This window comes from Gymnoscopelus microlampas, assembly GCF_963454915.1.
Source record: "Gymnoscopelus microlampas genome assembly, chromosome: 16".
Classification (NCBI taxonomy): domain Eukaryota; kingdom Metazoa; phylum Chordata; class Actinopteri; order Myctophiformes; family Myctophidae; genus Gymnoscopelus; species Gymnoscopelus microlampas.
In genome coordinates, this window is record NC_139953.1 from 23,726,790 (window position 1) to 23,744,060 (window position 17,271).

Genomic DNA, 17,271 nt, shown 5'->3' on the forward strand with positions numbered 1-17,271 from the left:
GAAGGCAGCGCCCGGAGAATCCTATATATTCATTTTGAATTGAAAACGTAGGCTAAATAAAGACACCATAAACACTAGTAATGGTTGGGGCCTGCTTCTGCAAGCACGGATGCTTGCGCAGTCCAAACATAAACATAGAGCAGGGCTGAAGCAAAAGTAAGAAATGTTGTGAAAGCTGTGAGTGTGTGTGTGGGGGTGTGTGTGTAGGTGTGTGTAGGTGTGTGTTTTGTAAGTGTGTATACGCAATTATCTACTGTACTCACGTCCACCCCACTTAATTGTGGCTCAAATTATCCTATCAACATGTCTCGCACGCACAAAAACACACACACACACACACACACACACACACACACACACACACACTTTCGCACGCACGCACGCACGCACGCACGCACGCACGCACGCACGCACGCACGCACACACACACACACACACACATGCTTGCGAACACATACACACCCAGACACTCTAAAACTCACTCACTCACGCACGCACACACACATGCACGTTGCACGCACACATGTACGTAGGTATAGGTACGCACGCACACCACCTCTGCTCCTGTATCTGTGGGAATTTCAACCACGCTTTGATGCCCCCCCTACTGTCTTCTTTCTCTCGTTCCTCTCTTCTCTCACTCACTCTGCTTCCTGGGAGTTGATTTATGTCGCTCCTCAGAGTCGACGACGTGGCCGCGTCGATCCTAAAAACATTTCCCCCTCCATCCCTCCATACATTCCAGTTCAACTCATCCTTTCTTTGGACGGTTCTGGACAGTGATACTCCACAGTGGTGTGATATGACATGTTACGCCCCATTAATTCTTATGGTTTGATTAAAACCATAGAAAGGGGGGAGAGGGAGGGGGGGGGGGTTAGTGGTGCGAGGGGAGGGGGTATAAAGGGAGAATCGGAGATGGAGGGAAGTGGAGAGGTGGGGTGCAGGAGGGCTGGTCTGTGGTCTGAACAAGGAGGCATTGTGTACCCCCCCCCCCACACACACACACACACACACACACACACACACACACACACACACACACACAACCACCACTACCACCCCCCCACCCCCCAACTGTGTAAGACTGACAGTCTGCATTACAGCACGCTACAACAGCCCCTTCTCCAAGCACTGCTAATCTGTTGCTTACTTGCTGGCCCCTCGGGCCAATGCAGGTAAGAGAGAGAGAGAGAGGCAGGGAGTGAAAGAGTATGGAAGAAGGAGAGACAGTGTGGGAGAAGGGGGGGGGGGGGTTCTTGGTAGGGGGAAAGGTTAGAACTTTAATAAAGGACAGAGCTTTGCAGGACCAAACACGTAACCAGATTTGCCACGGTGGTGTCACTATAGGACACCCAAGAAAACACAGGTGGCATATCTGAAAATAAGCAAATTCCTCATGCTGCGTGCGTTCACACGGGCAGATACAAAGATACATGCTACCATTCATTTTCAATGAATGCCAGTGACAGATACAGATACAAAGCAACATCCGACGTTTGTAGCTGCTACAAAAGATACAGTTTAGCTGGGTTCAACTTCCAGATGCAAAGATACAAAACTACAACTGTAGCTGCGATGACGCAGCGAAGGCGATAATGTCAACGACCGTGTTGAGCAACACAGATACAAAGCGACAGAGCAACAAATATGCTGTGCATCTTTGTATCTTTGTATCTTTGTATCTTTGAATCTTTGTATCTTTGTATCTGCCTGTGTGAATGCAGCGTCACACAATATAGACCCAACAGGCCTGACAGTATATTGTTTTACTGATACAGGAGAGTTGCCATGGAAAAAAGGTTGCACGTATGGCTAATAACTTAGTATTACGGTAGTATTGTCTTGCTAGAAGCCATGCCATCAAGAGTCACCAAAAAAGCCCTGGGTGTTGTTAGCCTGCTTTGCAGCTCCAGCCCAGCAAAACGAACACCTACTGACATTGAATGACTAGAGCAGGGTGAGCTTTTACAATCGTGTTGGTTGTTCCTTTTGCAGATCTGTCTGAGGGCATTTGTAAATGGAAGGGGGATCTCCTTGGTTAAGTCCTATTGGACATGCCATGGAGGGGCTTTTCACTCTCTCTCACGGCGCCTCAGGAGTTGTTCCGTCCCCACTTGTTTTCACGGAGCAGCTCCTCGGATAAGCTTGTTAATTCCCCCGAAAAAGCCCTGGCTTTTTAAATACCCATTCCCCACCCATTCTTACTTTTCTTAAAAATGGAAATTCCTCTTTTTGTCCCACTTGTGTGCTTTTGAACCTTAAATAAAGGTATGTGCTGTTGCTGTTAATGCATGAAAATGTATTGTGTCTCGGATGGTGGAGTTAGGAAGCCGGATATCAAGGGGAGAAATGATAAAGTAGGGATATAGTTGGTGGCAGGGCCCCAGCTGTGTGGATCACAGTTGTCCTTTTCATGAAGCAACTCGGATGGGGTGGCTAGTTGTTTTTCTTTAACTGTTATTTATCCACTGAAGGTGTGCTCAGCAGGCATGCAGGGTTCTTCTCATCAATGTGTGTGTGTGTGTGTGTGTGTGTGTGTGTGTGTGTGTGTGTGTGTGTGTGTGTGTGTGTGTGTGTGTGTGTGTGTGTGTGTGTGTGTGTGTGTGTGTGTGTGCGCGCGCTCGCGATTCAGTTCATTTCCTCCTGCCTGGGATTTCCAACCCAACACTCTCATTTACCACACAAGCGTGTTGTTGCTGTAGGCTAGTGTCAGCCCACCCAACTGAACCAATTAAAGCCAACATTGTATTGACTGTGGAGGAGGATACATCTGTCTCCCACTTTGTCGCATAAAGACCCAACACTGATACATCTGTCTGGTCCTGGTCTGGACTCTACTTAGATGATCAGTCTGGCTGCCCCCAACCCTCCCAGGCCATAAAAGTGACCATTAAAGTGACAAATCCCCTCCCCACACACACACGCAACCGCTCTCTTTACCTCTTTCTGTCTGTCTGTGTTTTGTATGTGGGCATCTGGAGACACACACACATGCAACACAGCAAGTGTGTTCCAGGAACATTGATGCAGACTTTCACCGTCACCCCTTCACCCCTGTGTCCCACCGATGACACACACACACACACACACACACACACACACACACACACACACACACACGCACACACACACACACACACACACACAAAACTAAATCTCTGCCCGGAGAGCAGGGCAGGGCAGTGCCTCTTGACCCTCAAGGGTCACCAGGACAGGTAGAGGGCCGGGGAGGCCAGGGGTTGGACCCTCTGTTTGTGTTTCGGGAGGGGGGGGGGGGGGGGGGGGTGCAGACGAAGGGTCCACCATCCCGCTGTGAGACCTCCACCATCTCTGACCCCAGCAGATGCCATAGAGTCATTCACCCCCTTGAGAAGAGCTTAGAGGATGGATTCACATGAGGACACTTTGTAATCATCTCTATGTGCTGAATTGGAATATCACACATGGCCTTGTAGCTAAAGTGTGCAAAAGGCTAAAGGCTCCAAAGAGTGCTAAGGCTCCAAACGGCGGCCCGGGCCTTTCGTGTGGTTTTGTTTTAAGCTGAGCCGTTTCATCGTAGCTTTGTTTTCGTCAGGTGAGAGTTGGGAGTTTAAGAAGCGAGAGAAGCTGTGGTTACCATGTCTTCCTCCAGGGCATGAATTCTTTCCGCTAGTCTGACTTAGCATGTGACATCTCTCTTCTTCTCAGCACTCTCTTTCATTCCAGAACCCTTTTTTTCTCTCAAATGATTTAATTTTCTCAATCCCTTCTTGACTGGCAGATAAAGAACAAACGTGGTTACAGTACGTTTGATGTAGCTGTCGTTTTGCATCTATGTAACTAGAAGCTCTTTAGTTCATATTCATATTGAACTTCATATATGCATATTTCCAAATTAGATGCAACTGTGCACTTTCTTCTTTTGAACCTGTTTTGTCTTAGTTCGATCTCTCTGCTATCCTTACATCTCTACTAAGTCTTTATTGTTTTCTCCCCATTCCTTCCTGTGTGTGTGTGTTGGAAAGTGTTAGTGTGGCCTCTTTGAGACCCTATGGTCATAACACACACATACAGCCCATGTCAGCGCCTGGGGCTCCGTCGCTATTGGATTCCTACGGCAAGACAAGAGCAAATAAATAGATCCTGTGTAGGAACCCCGGGGGGGTTGGGGGGGGGGGGGGGGGTAATGACTTCTGAGGCTAGCGTCAATGTGATTGAGGTATTTATGTGCATGCGTATGTTTGTGCGTGCGTGCGTGCATGCATGTTTGTACCTGTGCTCGCATATGTGCGCGTGCATGTGTACATGCCTGTAGGTGTTAGGATAGGAAGATAAGCTAGTCAGCGATTGCTGGGAGCAGGGAGGTGATCAGACAAGCGAGAGTGTTTGTGTTTTTGTCTCCGCCGGCGTTAATGACTTGAGCTGCTACGGCTCCAGTCTCAGTCTACAGGGAGAGGGGGACCCCAGCAGGACTGCTCTCCTCCTGGGGACATAACATGCACACAGAGAAGACAAGCTAAACATGAATATTAGATGATAAGAGTGAAATAATTTTTTTGATTGAATTCCTTATTAGCAGTTTTGAGGCTGGGGCCTTGTTTCCACCGTGGTCCATTGTACTCAATTCATCATTGTGACATACAATGAAACTATAGGATGCCAGGTAAACCATGAACCTAGCATCTGTTTAAATAACATGCTATCTAAATAACATTCTTAACATTGAGGTCAAGTAAAACAAGCAAAAACATGAGAACGAATGATCAAGATGTGTTTGCATGGTAGCCATATCTTGGTCAGTCGCTAGCATACATACATGCATACACAAACACACTTGCTGGGAAAATAAAGCATAAAGTGCTGCGGTATCAGTTACTAGACATACTTTTGAACCTCAGAGACAGAGAGAGATGCCTCATCCTTCCTTCCGTTAATAGCAGTAATCTGTCGGTCAATGTTCGCTCTTCACAAGCGTAATCTCTTCCGCTTCCTAACCTTCCTTTGTCTTGTTATTCTTTTACTTCCTCGTCTTTGTTTTCACCGATTTCTGCCCCAATTTTCCTGTTTTTATTAGCCTGTTTGATCGAGGATAAGCTTGGTTTTCATAGCGCAGCGTCAAACAGATACTGGGTTTCAGGTCTGAACAGAAGGCTGGGTTGGGTTTACTAGCCAGGCAAAAAGGCCAAATACACCACTTGCCAAACTGAACTCTTTGCCAGGGTTAAATCCAGGCAGACAACCTCACGTGAGTAAGCCCCCTCAGCTGATATCCCCATTAACTGTGTGTCTGTGTAACTAAAGTATGCATGTGTGAGTTTATGGCCACATATTATGTATGTGTATGAAGAAGCTTGTGCCAGCTGTCACATGTCAGCCATTATGACTGTCAATACAGTACAGCCCTCCACTTCTTTTGCACTCTTTGCAGTGTGCAGAGTGATTTGCAAGTAGATTAACAACTAAAACCCAACTGTACTTTGTTGACCACCTTGACCCCCTCCTTTTTTCCCTCTACACCAAATCTCTTTTGCAGTTTTTAGTGTAAAATACACTTTCGCTTATGTTATACTTATGTTATTTATTTATTTACTTTGACCAGATATTCAAATGCAGTCCTACAGTAGGTGGCCAGTGACTTTGACCAGTTTCACTTTCAAAACCTTTGCATCATGCATGTCACACAAACAGAATGCGATGCGTTTTGTTGATAAAAAAAAGTTTGTTCATATAGAGTCCTATCCACAAATCCACCATTTAACTTCCACAATCCACATTATCAAAACTATTGGTGTTGTGTGCCACATTCTGTTTGTGTGACATGCTGCAAAGGTTTTGAAAGTGAAACTGGTCAAAGTCACTGGCTACCTACTGCATACGTCAGGAACATTTTCCATCTCTGCTTCTACAGTGTGGTCAGACATAAACCTCAGATAATCCAAAACGTGACCAGCCACAGTAATGGATAAGATACGATCAGATAAGATAACCCTTCCCACAGAAAAAGTTAACGTTTGGTTAAAACTGTATTTAATAATCTTATTTTCACTATAAAGGTGTGTTTTATTTTAGATCTGTCATTGTTATGTTTGTACCAGTGTGCCCAGCTGAATCCATTTGGTGTTGCTGGGGCTGAGTTGGCCCGTGGACACACTCTCAGACTTGGGATCTTGTGGAGATTAGAGAAAAAGTCACAGCCAGCCACAGTAATGTGTAAGATAAGATGAGATAAGATAACCCTTTATTGATTCCCACAGAGAAGTTCTGATGTCATGGTATACAGCAGTAAGAGTGAAACACAGATAAAATAAAGTTATTAGGCTAAGACACAGGATATTTGCACCGGCTCTCTGAATGACTGAGTTATGAATATACAAATGAATATACATCTATATTGCCATTGAATATATGAATGGATAGTGCTTACTATCAGCAGCATGAATATATGTGCTGGATCAGCAGGCTTCAACAGTGAGTATCTGCGTAATATATGTGCAGCCCTTCAACAATTAACATATGAGTGAATATTAAGCAGCCTAAATCTGTCATTAGTATACTGTAAGTAGACCATATGCAAGTGCGCCAGAGTTAAAGCAGGAGTGGGTAATCCCAAAGAACAGTAGAAGTAGTATAAGTATAAGCATAAGTAGAGCCTTGTATGTAGTCAAAGAATGCCATTTCTTTATATTCAACCTAAATCTGAATGGCTTAGTGGTAAAGAGGATAACGCTAGGGGATTTTTACCTCAGTGGTAGAGCTTTCTTTCAAGCAGCCTCTACGACTGTATGTATGATGCTTCTACAGCAGTGTGTGCTCTCCATGGTGTCTCACAGTTTCTCATGTCTGGCGTCGCATTTCATGTCCTCTTTCACCGCACATCGTCAACTTGTCTCATTCTGGAAGCACATCATTATGCTTAAGCTTTAACCGCCTAACCGTTTAACCACAAAAATGTTTGGAATTATTTCGAAAATGGCCGATCTACAAGCTCACTGTGCGACGCGTTGTCAACTTGTAGATCTGCGATTTATTTTGGGGGGGCAGAAAGAAAGTAAATTATTATTATTATTTGTATGTATTTATTTTATTTATTTATTTTCAACTATAATTGTCCACATGCCCAAAATTGGGACGCCAGGGTTAAAGTAGTTAGGAGTCAGGCCTTAAAAGGGGTGAGTGCAGAGCCTTTGACCGTATGTGACTTGGGGCTTGGCTCGCGTATAAATCGTGTGTCATGTTATATGCTCCGAGCCCTTGTGCTCTCTCGCTGTGGTAGTAATTACTACAGGGCCTAAAGCCACCAGGCTCTGGCCCTGCGGACCTCTGCCAACCACATCCTGCAAGCAGTGGCTGTGCTTTTTAAAGATTTCTCTCTCTCTCTCTCTCTCTCTCTCTCTCTCTTCCCCACTATGCCCGTCTTTTGTACATTGTCCTGTTCTTCCTCCCTCTCTTCCACTTCCGTCACCCGTAGCTCCCATCTCCATCTTTTGTCCTGGGGGGGTGGGAAGGTGGGTAGGTTTTCCTCATTTGGGAGTCAGTCCTCTCTCTGTGTGTATTTGCGGCCTGTCTTTGAGGGAAACCTCTCTCTCTCTCTCTCTCTCTCTCTCTCTCTCTCTCTCTCTCTCTCTCTCTCTCTCTCTCTCTCTCTCTCTCTCTCTCTCTCCAGTAATCGCCACTTGAAGGGAATTCCTGTTTCAGCAATGGGGCTGCCGCAACAAGCTTCCCTGATCGTTTGATGGTTTTTCAACGCGGCTATAATTTACTTAAAATAACACCAATAAAGTCATAAAGCTGTAAATGCCTAAATGCCTAATGTGCCCGAGATGAAACAGACATCGACTTTGATATATGTTTTTTTGTTTTTTCAAAATGCTGCTTTGAATTTCTGCGGTGCGGGTGTTTTGAAGCATTACGTTACAGGTGTGATAAATGTCTATTCAGTTGCATGTGGGATCGCTTTAGAGAGCTTATTATTGTTTAGATAAAGTCTAGTTTGAATAGTATGGCTGTTTAAACTAGACTAAATATATATATATTACAGTACGCACTTTCTCAGGCAACATTACGTTTAGCTGTAAATTTAAAATGTTTTACATGTGTTTGTTGCAGTAGGGCTTTACAAGCACACCTCAGAAAGGATAGATTTCATTGTAAACAAGTTGCTTGACTCACTGGAAGACTAAAAGCCAGTTCAAATGAAGTAGCAGCTCGGTTACACAGGTAGCCTTACGTGCCACATAATCATAACTCATTAATCCTTTACAGCAGAGCGCATTGTTCAATCTGCAGGGCTCTCCAATAGGAGCAGGCGGCATCTTTCAAAAAAACAGGGGAAAGCCCTGAGCTGAGTAATCCTCCAGCAGATAGACAGACGGACAGACACTCCCTCTCTCCCCTCCCTCCATTTCATACCGGAGAGCATGCCTATATCGTATGCATTCCAGGCTGACACTGAACACTCAGTTTACTGGAGCATGAGGAGAATTAGTGAGAGCCTCCTCCCTGTCCTACCTGAGGAGACGGCCAGGTGAGACTACAGAGCACACTCTGTCTGGGGGAGGAAGACTTTTACATCAGCTCTTTGCTTTTGTTATGTTTTCCTCTGTTCCTCTAATAATGTGTGATGCGTGGTGAATGTATCTCTCGCACGCGTGCGCACACACACACACACACACACACACACACACACACACACACACACACACACACACACACACACACACACACACACACACACACACACACACACACACACACACACATACGCATGCATGCATGCATGCATGCACACACTCACAGATACACACACATCCTGTTTCCGCATGCACACTCATGAGCAGGAGTGTACACTGAGCTGAACTTGGTCAGTGTCTGTCTCTGATCTGCACCAGGTTTTTGTTTTATCTAATCTGAGATTCCTGTGGAGGAAATCCTTCTCTTGACAGCCCCCCCCCCCCCCTCCCTCTCTCTCTCTCTCTCTCTCTCTCTCTCTCTCTCTATGTTGACACAACACAGCGACCTGTCACTAATCTCTTTCCAACCTGACCCTGTCCAGTGGCAGGTCAGGCCACAGAGCCATCACATGACCACAAATGAGGAGCTAATTGCCAGCAGGGGCCTCGGCTTTTTAGCTTTACGATTGGCCGAAAGGTCACGTGATACACAGCCGAAAGCAGTGGTGGAAAGTAAGTACATGTACTCAAGTTCTGTACTTAAGTACGCCTTTGAGGTGTTTTTACTTTACTACAATTACTTGAAAACTTTAGTTACTAGTTATTTTCGTACCTAAACAAACCACTTAAGCCCTATTTTACACTTAGGCTATTCGAACATAGATCTACAAGCTCACAACGTGTTGTGATGCGATGCGTTGTGAGCTTGGTACATTTGGTACTGTATATTTTGTCAATGCTGTACTTTTCCTCAATTCAAATGTGAATACAGGACTTTTACTTGTAACTTTTATATTTTATATTATAAATAATATTTTATAGTACTTTTATATTGTGTTATTACTACTTTTACTTCAGTAAAAAAAAACCTGAGTACTTCTTCCACCGCTGTCGAAAAGCCTCGCTATACAACTGAGATGTGGAGATCCCTGCCCTTCGACAGGTTTGACTCATACCACAAGACCAGAGGCTTTAGCGTATGATACCCTCTGTATGGGCGTCTGTCCGCGCCCTACCTGTTAAACAAATCGGTTTAACTGAGCCCTCCGGACCCCCTTTTCAAACCGTACTCGCACGAGAGGTCTACCTGTTTATACAGTGGTACCGCGTGTCGACCGCAACCTCCTGTCTTTTATTGACCCAATACACAAGCCAGCAGACATAATAGGCTGGTGCTTTTGTCAAGGGAAAGGGCAGGGAGCTAGTTAAGGGGAAGGAGTCGGGGCCCACATGAAAAGGAGCAGGGCGGGGAAGAAAGAAGGAGAGACGCCTGGGTGTTCCACGGGCATTGTTCAATCCCTCTGCCTCTGAGGGACACCTGTCATTGGCCGGGCGGTTTACACAGGTGCCTTAACCCCGCCTGATTGTCAGCCTTGAAAGGAGGCTTCAGTCAACAAGGTAGAGTGAAGGCGGGAGGTGGGGAGGTGGGGGGGGGGCAGTGTTGGAGGGCAATGGTGACACTACAAGAAGACGAGAAGAGAACGCGAGGTAGATGAGGCGAAAGGAAGGAATAAAGAAAGAAGGAGGCATATTCTTTAGAAAGGGCCTCAGGGCCCTAGTGAGATAATCTGTTTGCCTTTACCCACAATCCTCCACTGAAGGGGTGGAGAGGAAGGCATATCGGTGTGTTTGTGGTTCTCCAGCCTCCCCTGCTCCAGGATCCTTCCATCCAATGACACTCTGACCCGCCCATCACCTCTCAGAACCTGCTGGAGGTAGCCTGAGGACAGAGCGCTCTCCACGGCGCGTCTCTGTGAATTCTGTCATTTATCTCCTTTCGCCCGCTCCGTAACCCCAACGTGGCCGTTGCCATGGTTTCACTGCCACAACCCCACGGATGGAAGACCGGTGAAACCCACCGGTGTCTGAAGGCGTTGGCACTGCGCCACGAACCAGCCCTAATAACGTGATATCGTCTCACAAACATTGCACGCCTCCTCTGCCGCTGGGCTTATGTTGCTACCACGTTATGTTCTGTTGCTGTTTCTGTTTTTTGGGCTATGCGTGCATGCATCTGTGTGTGTGTGTGTGTGTGTGTGTGTGTGTGTGTGTGTGTGTGTGTGTGTGTGTGTGTGTGTGTGTGTGTGTGTGTGTGTGTGTGTGTGTGTGTGTGTGTGTGTGTGTGTGTGTGTGTGTGTGTGTGTGTGTGTGTGTGTGTGTGTGTGCGTGCGTGCGTGCGTGCGTGCGTGCGTGCGTGCGTGCGTGTGTGTGTGTGCGTGTGTGCGTGTGTGTGGTCTCGCTGTCAGGGGGAATGCCAAGTTCCCTCTCACCCTTTGTGGAATGTGGCAGGCAAAGCCATGCCAGCAGCCCTGTGTGTTGTGAGAATGAGATCACAAAGGAGGGGGAAGCAACTTGTTAGGGCGACACAATCCATTAATTAAATAAATAATAATAATCAAACATAAAATGTTGTCATGATCAGAGTGGAATATGTGTCAGTCAATCTCAGAAACAAACTGGTATTCAAGTGTTCTGTACACTGAGACCATAAAATCAGTGATGGCTGCATGTGTCTTTTTTTATCAGCTGTTTATGTTCATGTTTATTTATGTGTTGTAATCAGAGCTGTAGCCGGCGTTCCCACGTGTGATATATTGGTTTGTCGCATCCGGATAAGGAATTATCATTGAGTTTTAAATAAGACTGGACAGCCCTTACTTCATGTTTCACAATCCAGTCACAGGTGCAAACCTATTACTGTGAGCCATAGCGCTTTAATAACCATCTCCTTTTAGAGTGTGCCTGACCTTTTGAAGCCTGAGAATGTGCCTGGCTTCTCCTCATCCTTTTAACTGTGTCCATGGTGATAAGGGGACACTCTGTGTGTGTGTGTGTGTGTGTGTGTGTGTGTGTGTGTGTGTGTGTGTGTGTGTGTGTGTGTGTGTGTGTGTGTGTGTGTGTGTGTGTGTGTGTGTGTGTGTGTGTGTGTGTGTGTGTGTGTGTGTGTGTGTGTGTGTGCGCGTGCGCGTGTGCGAGTGCATTAGAGAACACAGTCTCAACCTTATTACCTCTAGCTTAGCCCCAACAGACCAAATAAAGGTAACTGAATCACAGTGTGTCCAGTTTATGAGTGGGCGTGAGCGTGCGTGTGTGTTGACTGTCCGCAAATGTGTTTGCAGAGCACTTAGCCAGGAAGCTGAGCTCGCTATGGGAATAAATACAATTGGCCTAAAAAGCTTGCACCTATTTTCTCAGAATTTGAAGTATGAGCTCTGAAATTTGACTTCTCGGCTACTTCTCTGGTTATCAAGTCTGACAATATACATTTTGTATTTTTGTCTCCCAATGTAGTCTTTATGGCAATTCTCGATTCTCCATGTATTCTAGTCCATTGTCATGCTAACTCCTACAGTTGGTCCTAGGGAGAGCATGTGTCTCCTCCGATACGCGACATCTAGGCCTGACAGTGAGGAGTTTCACTAGGAAGACATAATGCGACATGCTTTTCTGCCTAGTTCCATACCCCACTGAACAGACAGTAGGAGTTGCTAGTGCAGTGATAGATCACACCGGATGAAGTGGAGGATTCAAAACCTGGCCTTGGTAGTGGCCAGGAAATGTACCCCTGTCCTTTGCCACCCAAAAAAATAAAGTATTCTCTTCCATTTGACCTGTATTTAGCATGGGAAAAGTTGAGTGAAAGCAAAGTGTCGGTGAGGAAGACTTTTGTCATAAAGGCTTCGTTGTCACAAAATGGTCCTGAAAAATAAAGACTTTATATGACATTGGCCAAAGAAAAAAGAAGAAAAGAAAATGCTTTCTCCTTTATCTCTGCTTCCCTTCTCAAAGGCTGGAATGTTAATGGTGGCTTTGTGATGGGGCTCTCAGCTCTCTCCTGACTGACTGACTGGCCGGCTGGCTGGCTGGCTGGCTGTCCGACTAGCTTGCTGATTGACTGACTGACTGACTGACTGACTGGCCCATTGACTGACAGGCTGATGGCTCTCAAAGGCCGGATCCAGCAGTAGGACAGTGCTGTTAGCCAACAGAGTTGGAACTTTAAAAGAGTGCACAGACATACAGTATATGACCTATCCTACAAGGTTCAGTGAAACTCTAAGCAGCTCCTTGGTGTTGCGTTTCATTGCATGGTTTATGTAATACTTCTAGACGTGTTGGGCTAGATACCTCCTTGTGTAACGTTGTTTGTTAGCAACTCTCTTAGTGAATAAAATAAACTGCATCTGAAAAGAGGCTCTCACACACACGCAATAGTCACACTTGCAATGGTTTAGCTGAAAGCCTGTGTCTCAACACCACAGTCTGTTTCTGCAGTAGTAACTCGAGGCGTGACGCCAACCGCTAAGGACTCTTAATGCTTTAGCATCTATGTGTTGTTGTGGTACTCTAGGCCCGGAGCCATGAGAAAAAGTTAGCAGTTGTCTGTCAGGGCTTGTTGATATGCCACATTGCAAATGGGCCATGGAGACGCGGTTGATATTGCTAAATGTACCCTGTGCCTTCAGAGGGGAGTGTGTCAACCACTGAGGCACTCCTTAAAAACAATAGATAGTGCTGCGTGCCAACCCTTTCTGCATGTGGCACTAGCATGAAATGAGGGATTAGGAGGAAGGAAGGAGGAGAGTAGTCTAGCCCCGGACGAGTTGAAGCAATGAGTGTCTAGTACATTAGTGCTTGTTTCTGATTTGCTTTGCTGATTTGTTCTCTTCTACCGGGGAAAGCTTGTCTTTTATTGGTTTCACTTCATGGACATTAAATAAAGTCACCCAATCACAGGCTTTGAAAGCAGAATCTGCCTTTTTGTTTGATGTACTTAAGAGCCCAGAGTGAAGTCTCACACTGAAGTCTCTCAAACGGCTCTGTTGAAAGATGAAAAGCAAAGATCACACATGTGTGTGTTTACTAGTGTCTCCATGGTAACCATTGGCTGTGTTGTCTTGGCATCTCCCACAGGTTACCTGTCCAAGGTGCTGAAGAATTACACAGAGCAGGCCTGTGACGGAGACTTCCTTGCGGTACGCTGTCCGCCCCGCACCACCATCACCATCCAGTCCGCTTTCTATGGCAGGAGAGGGCCCTCGCACCCACAGCAGTGTCCTCAGAGCTACCAGGCCCTGTTTGGCTCTCACGAAACCCAGGAAGATGACAAATACTGCTCTGTTTCCACAGCACTACAGGTAACCAACAACACTGCCTCCATTCAGACGCCTACTGTAGAACTGAGCTGGAATTCATGGGGTTTATACTGCTCTTTTGCAAACTGATGTCATCTGGCAAAGACACTTATTTTTGCCTACATGTAGAAAAAGAACCTTATGCGTAGCTATAAGAAAATATATAAAATGTATAAAAAATACATAATTAAAAAATCAATCTACTGGTGAAGAAAACAAACAAAACTTCATCTGATATTGAGGAATATTGAGGGTTGACGTTGTCATTTGTAAACTGTAAAGTGTTATTGTCCTATCCATGACACCTAAAACCAGAACCAGTTCATGTATGTACAGATATGTTCTATCTACATACTGACAATAAAGTGTTTCTGATTTCAGCATTCTGAAAACATTCTTCCAGGTTTCATTCAAGTCGAGCTTCCTGCATCCTCAATAATCCTCTCTGTATCCAAGGAAACCATCCCTCACTCTCTCTTATGTCTCCCATGTTCCTCTGCCCTAGATCCTTTCCTTTTCCTCCACAACACAAATCAAATCATGCTTAGTTTAAAATAGCAGATCTACAAGCTCACAGATATGACGCGTTGTGAGCTTGTAGATTGGCTGTTTTTGGTGCATGACGTGGCGCACAATCAAGTATAAATCAGGCATAACCGTTCACCAATCAACAAGCCAGTCTCTTGCTGCCTCTCTTGCGGAGCTTACTTGAGAGATAGCGTCCTGTCAAATTTGTTTTGTGAAACAATCCCCCCAAGGGATTAAAACTCAGAGCAACTGAGCCGATCGTGGAATGCATTGTGAAGATGTTTTCCAGCAAGTTGCACTCTATAGTTGAGGCGAGCTCGCCACAAGGCCCTCGTAACACAAAGCCATTTCATGCCCCTCCCCTCATCCTCTCTTAAATTGATGGGGATGCAGCTAGGGCTAGACCTCCCTTTATACCAACCTCCCACACACACATACACACACATCCTGTTTTTCAGTTTATTCTCAGCCCCCCTGCCCTTTAGGCATTGAACACCCACTGTTTCCAAAATAGCCATAGGGGACCGTGAACGCACATACACAGAGAACACATTGTGACGAAGCGACCCGTCGAGCAACATGCCACCCACATTAAGACAAGCTTGTGTAGACACCTTTTCATAAAACTTCATTTGGTATTATTGCACCGTGAAGTTTCTATTTAAAATGGTCTTCAAGCCATTTGAAGGTTTGATGACAGATCTAGCTTTTAGTGGCTGACATCATATCTATGTGTGGACTGTTGAATGGCTTTCTTTCCGTCTGCCAAGGTTGGAGGTACAAGCTGTTTCTTTTTCAAATTTCAATAGCACACACACACAGACACAGACACACACACCACAAGCATTGTGTTTCTTAAATGACGTGCGACACAGGGAGGGATACAAACATCCTCACGTGTGTTCATGTGATTTATGTTCATACACATGCTAAAATCACTCATGGGGGGGGTCCCGGTACGTGTGTGGGTGTGTGTGTGTGTGTGTGTGGAGGGTTTTGTTCTTGTGGGGTAGAAATGCTCAGATCGGATGCCTTATTTGCCCCGAAGCACCAACCGCAACCAGCCCAGCGTTGCACTTTGCAGCTCGAAACACTGGGCAGCCACTGGAACAAACACAACCCCTGTGTTAGTCTTGAATTGCGGGGGAAATGCCCGGCCTAAAAACCCTAGACGTCGAACCCCAGTCATTCCTCCTCCTCCTAAGACGGGGACTTGTTGAGGGAGAATGCTGTTCACTGTGGAATGTGCTCACCTGTCTCCCAGGCGAGCTTTAAGATGTAACACCTAAAAGACGGTGAAACCGGAGAGACCATGTGAAGAGATGCCAGGAAGTGACTCGAGAGTAACCCAGAGACGCCTTCTCGTGTTGTTGTTTGTTGTTTTGTTTTTGCTCTCTCTTTTCCCTCCCTCGTTTACCTGCCCTCCTGTCTACTCCTCCTCCTCTCCTCCGTAACATTCCCATGGCCTCTTCGGCAGGCCCTTTGATGTGGTTTTAGGTTTTTGCGTGCCGCTGGTCTCACCGCTGCTGGCTTATTGTTCTCTGTCTCTCTCTCTCTCTCTCTCTCTTTCTCTACACCCCCTTTCTCTTGCTCTCTCGCTCACTGTCATACTCTCTCTCTCTCTCTCTCTCTCTCTCTCTCTCTCTCTCTCTCTCTCTCTCCTGGCAGAAAATGCTGGACGAGTGCCAGGACAGAAGGAGCTGTCAGGTCCTTGTCAACAGCCGCGTGTTTGGAACAGACCAGTGTCCCGGCAGCAGTAAATACCTCATTGTCTGGTACAAATGCAGGCCGAGTAAGTCCCTCATCACCCCCACCACCACACCCCGCACCCCAACTCACATGCCTATCTGTCCCCCTTTATGTTGTCATTTATCATATGACTGTTGATCTTCTGTTCTCTTTGACGCACAGTTGTTCACTCAGACTGAGCTTTTAATTGGCTTTCAGTTTAATTCAGTTTGAAAGGTAAACTGACACGGCAGTGGCGGATATACAGAAGGTGACTGGGTCTGGACAAGTCAGTTTTTTAACCGTAGATAATGTTCGATATGACACTTGTTTTTAAGCGGTGCCAGCCACTTTTTCAAGTGACTCTTGTTTATTTGTTGATATGTGCAATAAAGGGAAGAGGGCCAATATGCTTATTTTGAATCCTTTGCTTAGTGGAGGAGATCATTACATAAAGTTCAATGAGAACAATACAAGAGAAATTTGAGGTTACAAGGGCACCAGCAATACAATAAAGAAGATAAAAACACAACACCTGCAAAAAACGATAAAGAAAACAAATGTGATGAGTCAGAGTTACATATCAGTAACTCTTGCTCATATAGGATTTCATATAATTTAGTACAATGTAGATTAGATAAGATGTTTTGTTATTATTTCCTGAAGGTTGGCAAGGAAGGTGATGACTTTATAGATGTAGAGAGTTCCACAACTGTGCCTCTATATTATATGAAAAACTGTTGTTTTGAAGTATGACAGAAAGGTAAATGAATGTAAATGTTTTTGCCTTGTTGGGTAGGAGTGAATATCAGAAGAATAAATCAAACAAATATGAAAATAAATAGGAGTGTTACACTTTGTAAATTTGAATATTAAAAAAATGATTGAAATCTATAATCTTATCTATAGACAATTTTGAGTATTTTATTCCATTCCTCCATTGTTATTGGAGGGCCTGGTCCTGGTCTCTGTTCTCCTACCCTTCTCTCTGTCACTCTGTCACTCTGTCTGTCTGTCTGTCTGTCTGTCTGTCTGTCTGTCTGTCTGTCTGTCTGTCTGTCTGTCTGTCTGTCTGTCCCTCTCTCTTGCTCTCTCAGAAAGGTCAGAAATCATTCCAGTTCAGACAGGTGTCCCGAACTATAGTTCGGAGAGAAATGTATGTATTGCGCTTAAGAGTATCACTCCAGAAGAGGGGAGGCACAGCAGTGTAGTAATCCCACCCAGAGAGA

At 45.5% G+C, this 17,271-nt stretch overlaps 1 protein-coding gene across 1 annotated transcript in view; it reads left to right on the forward strand.

Moving 5' to 3' along the window:
• The window catches only part of eva1aa (eva-1 homolog A, regulator of programmed cell death a), a 98,507-nt gene that overhangs the window by 7,881 nt on the left and 73,355 nt on the right, over positions 1–17,271 (forward strand). The window contains exons 2-3 of the mRNA XM_084081706.1: positions 13,566–13,789; positions 15,983–16,106. Coding sequence (XP_083937832.1) covers positions 13,566–13,789; positions 15,983–16,106 — 348 coding nt within the window. The remainder of the gene's footprint in view (positions 1–13,565; positions 13,790–15,982; positions 16,107–17,271) is intronic.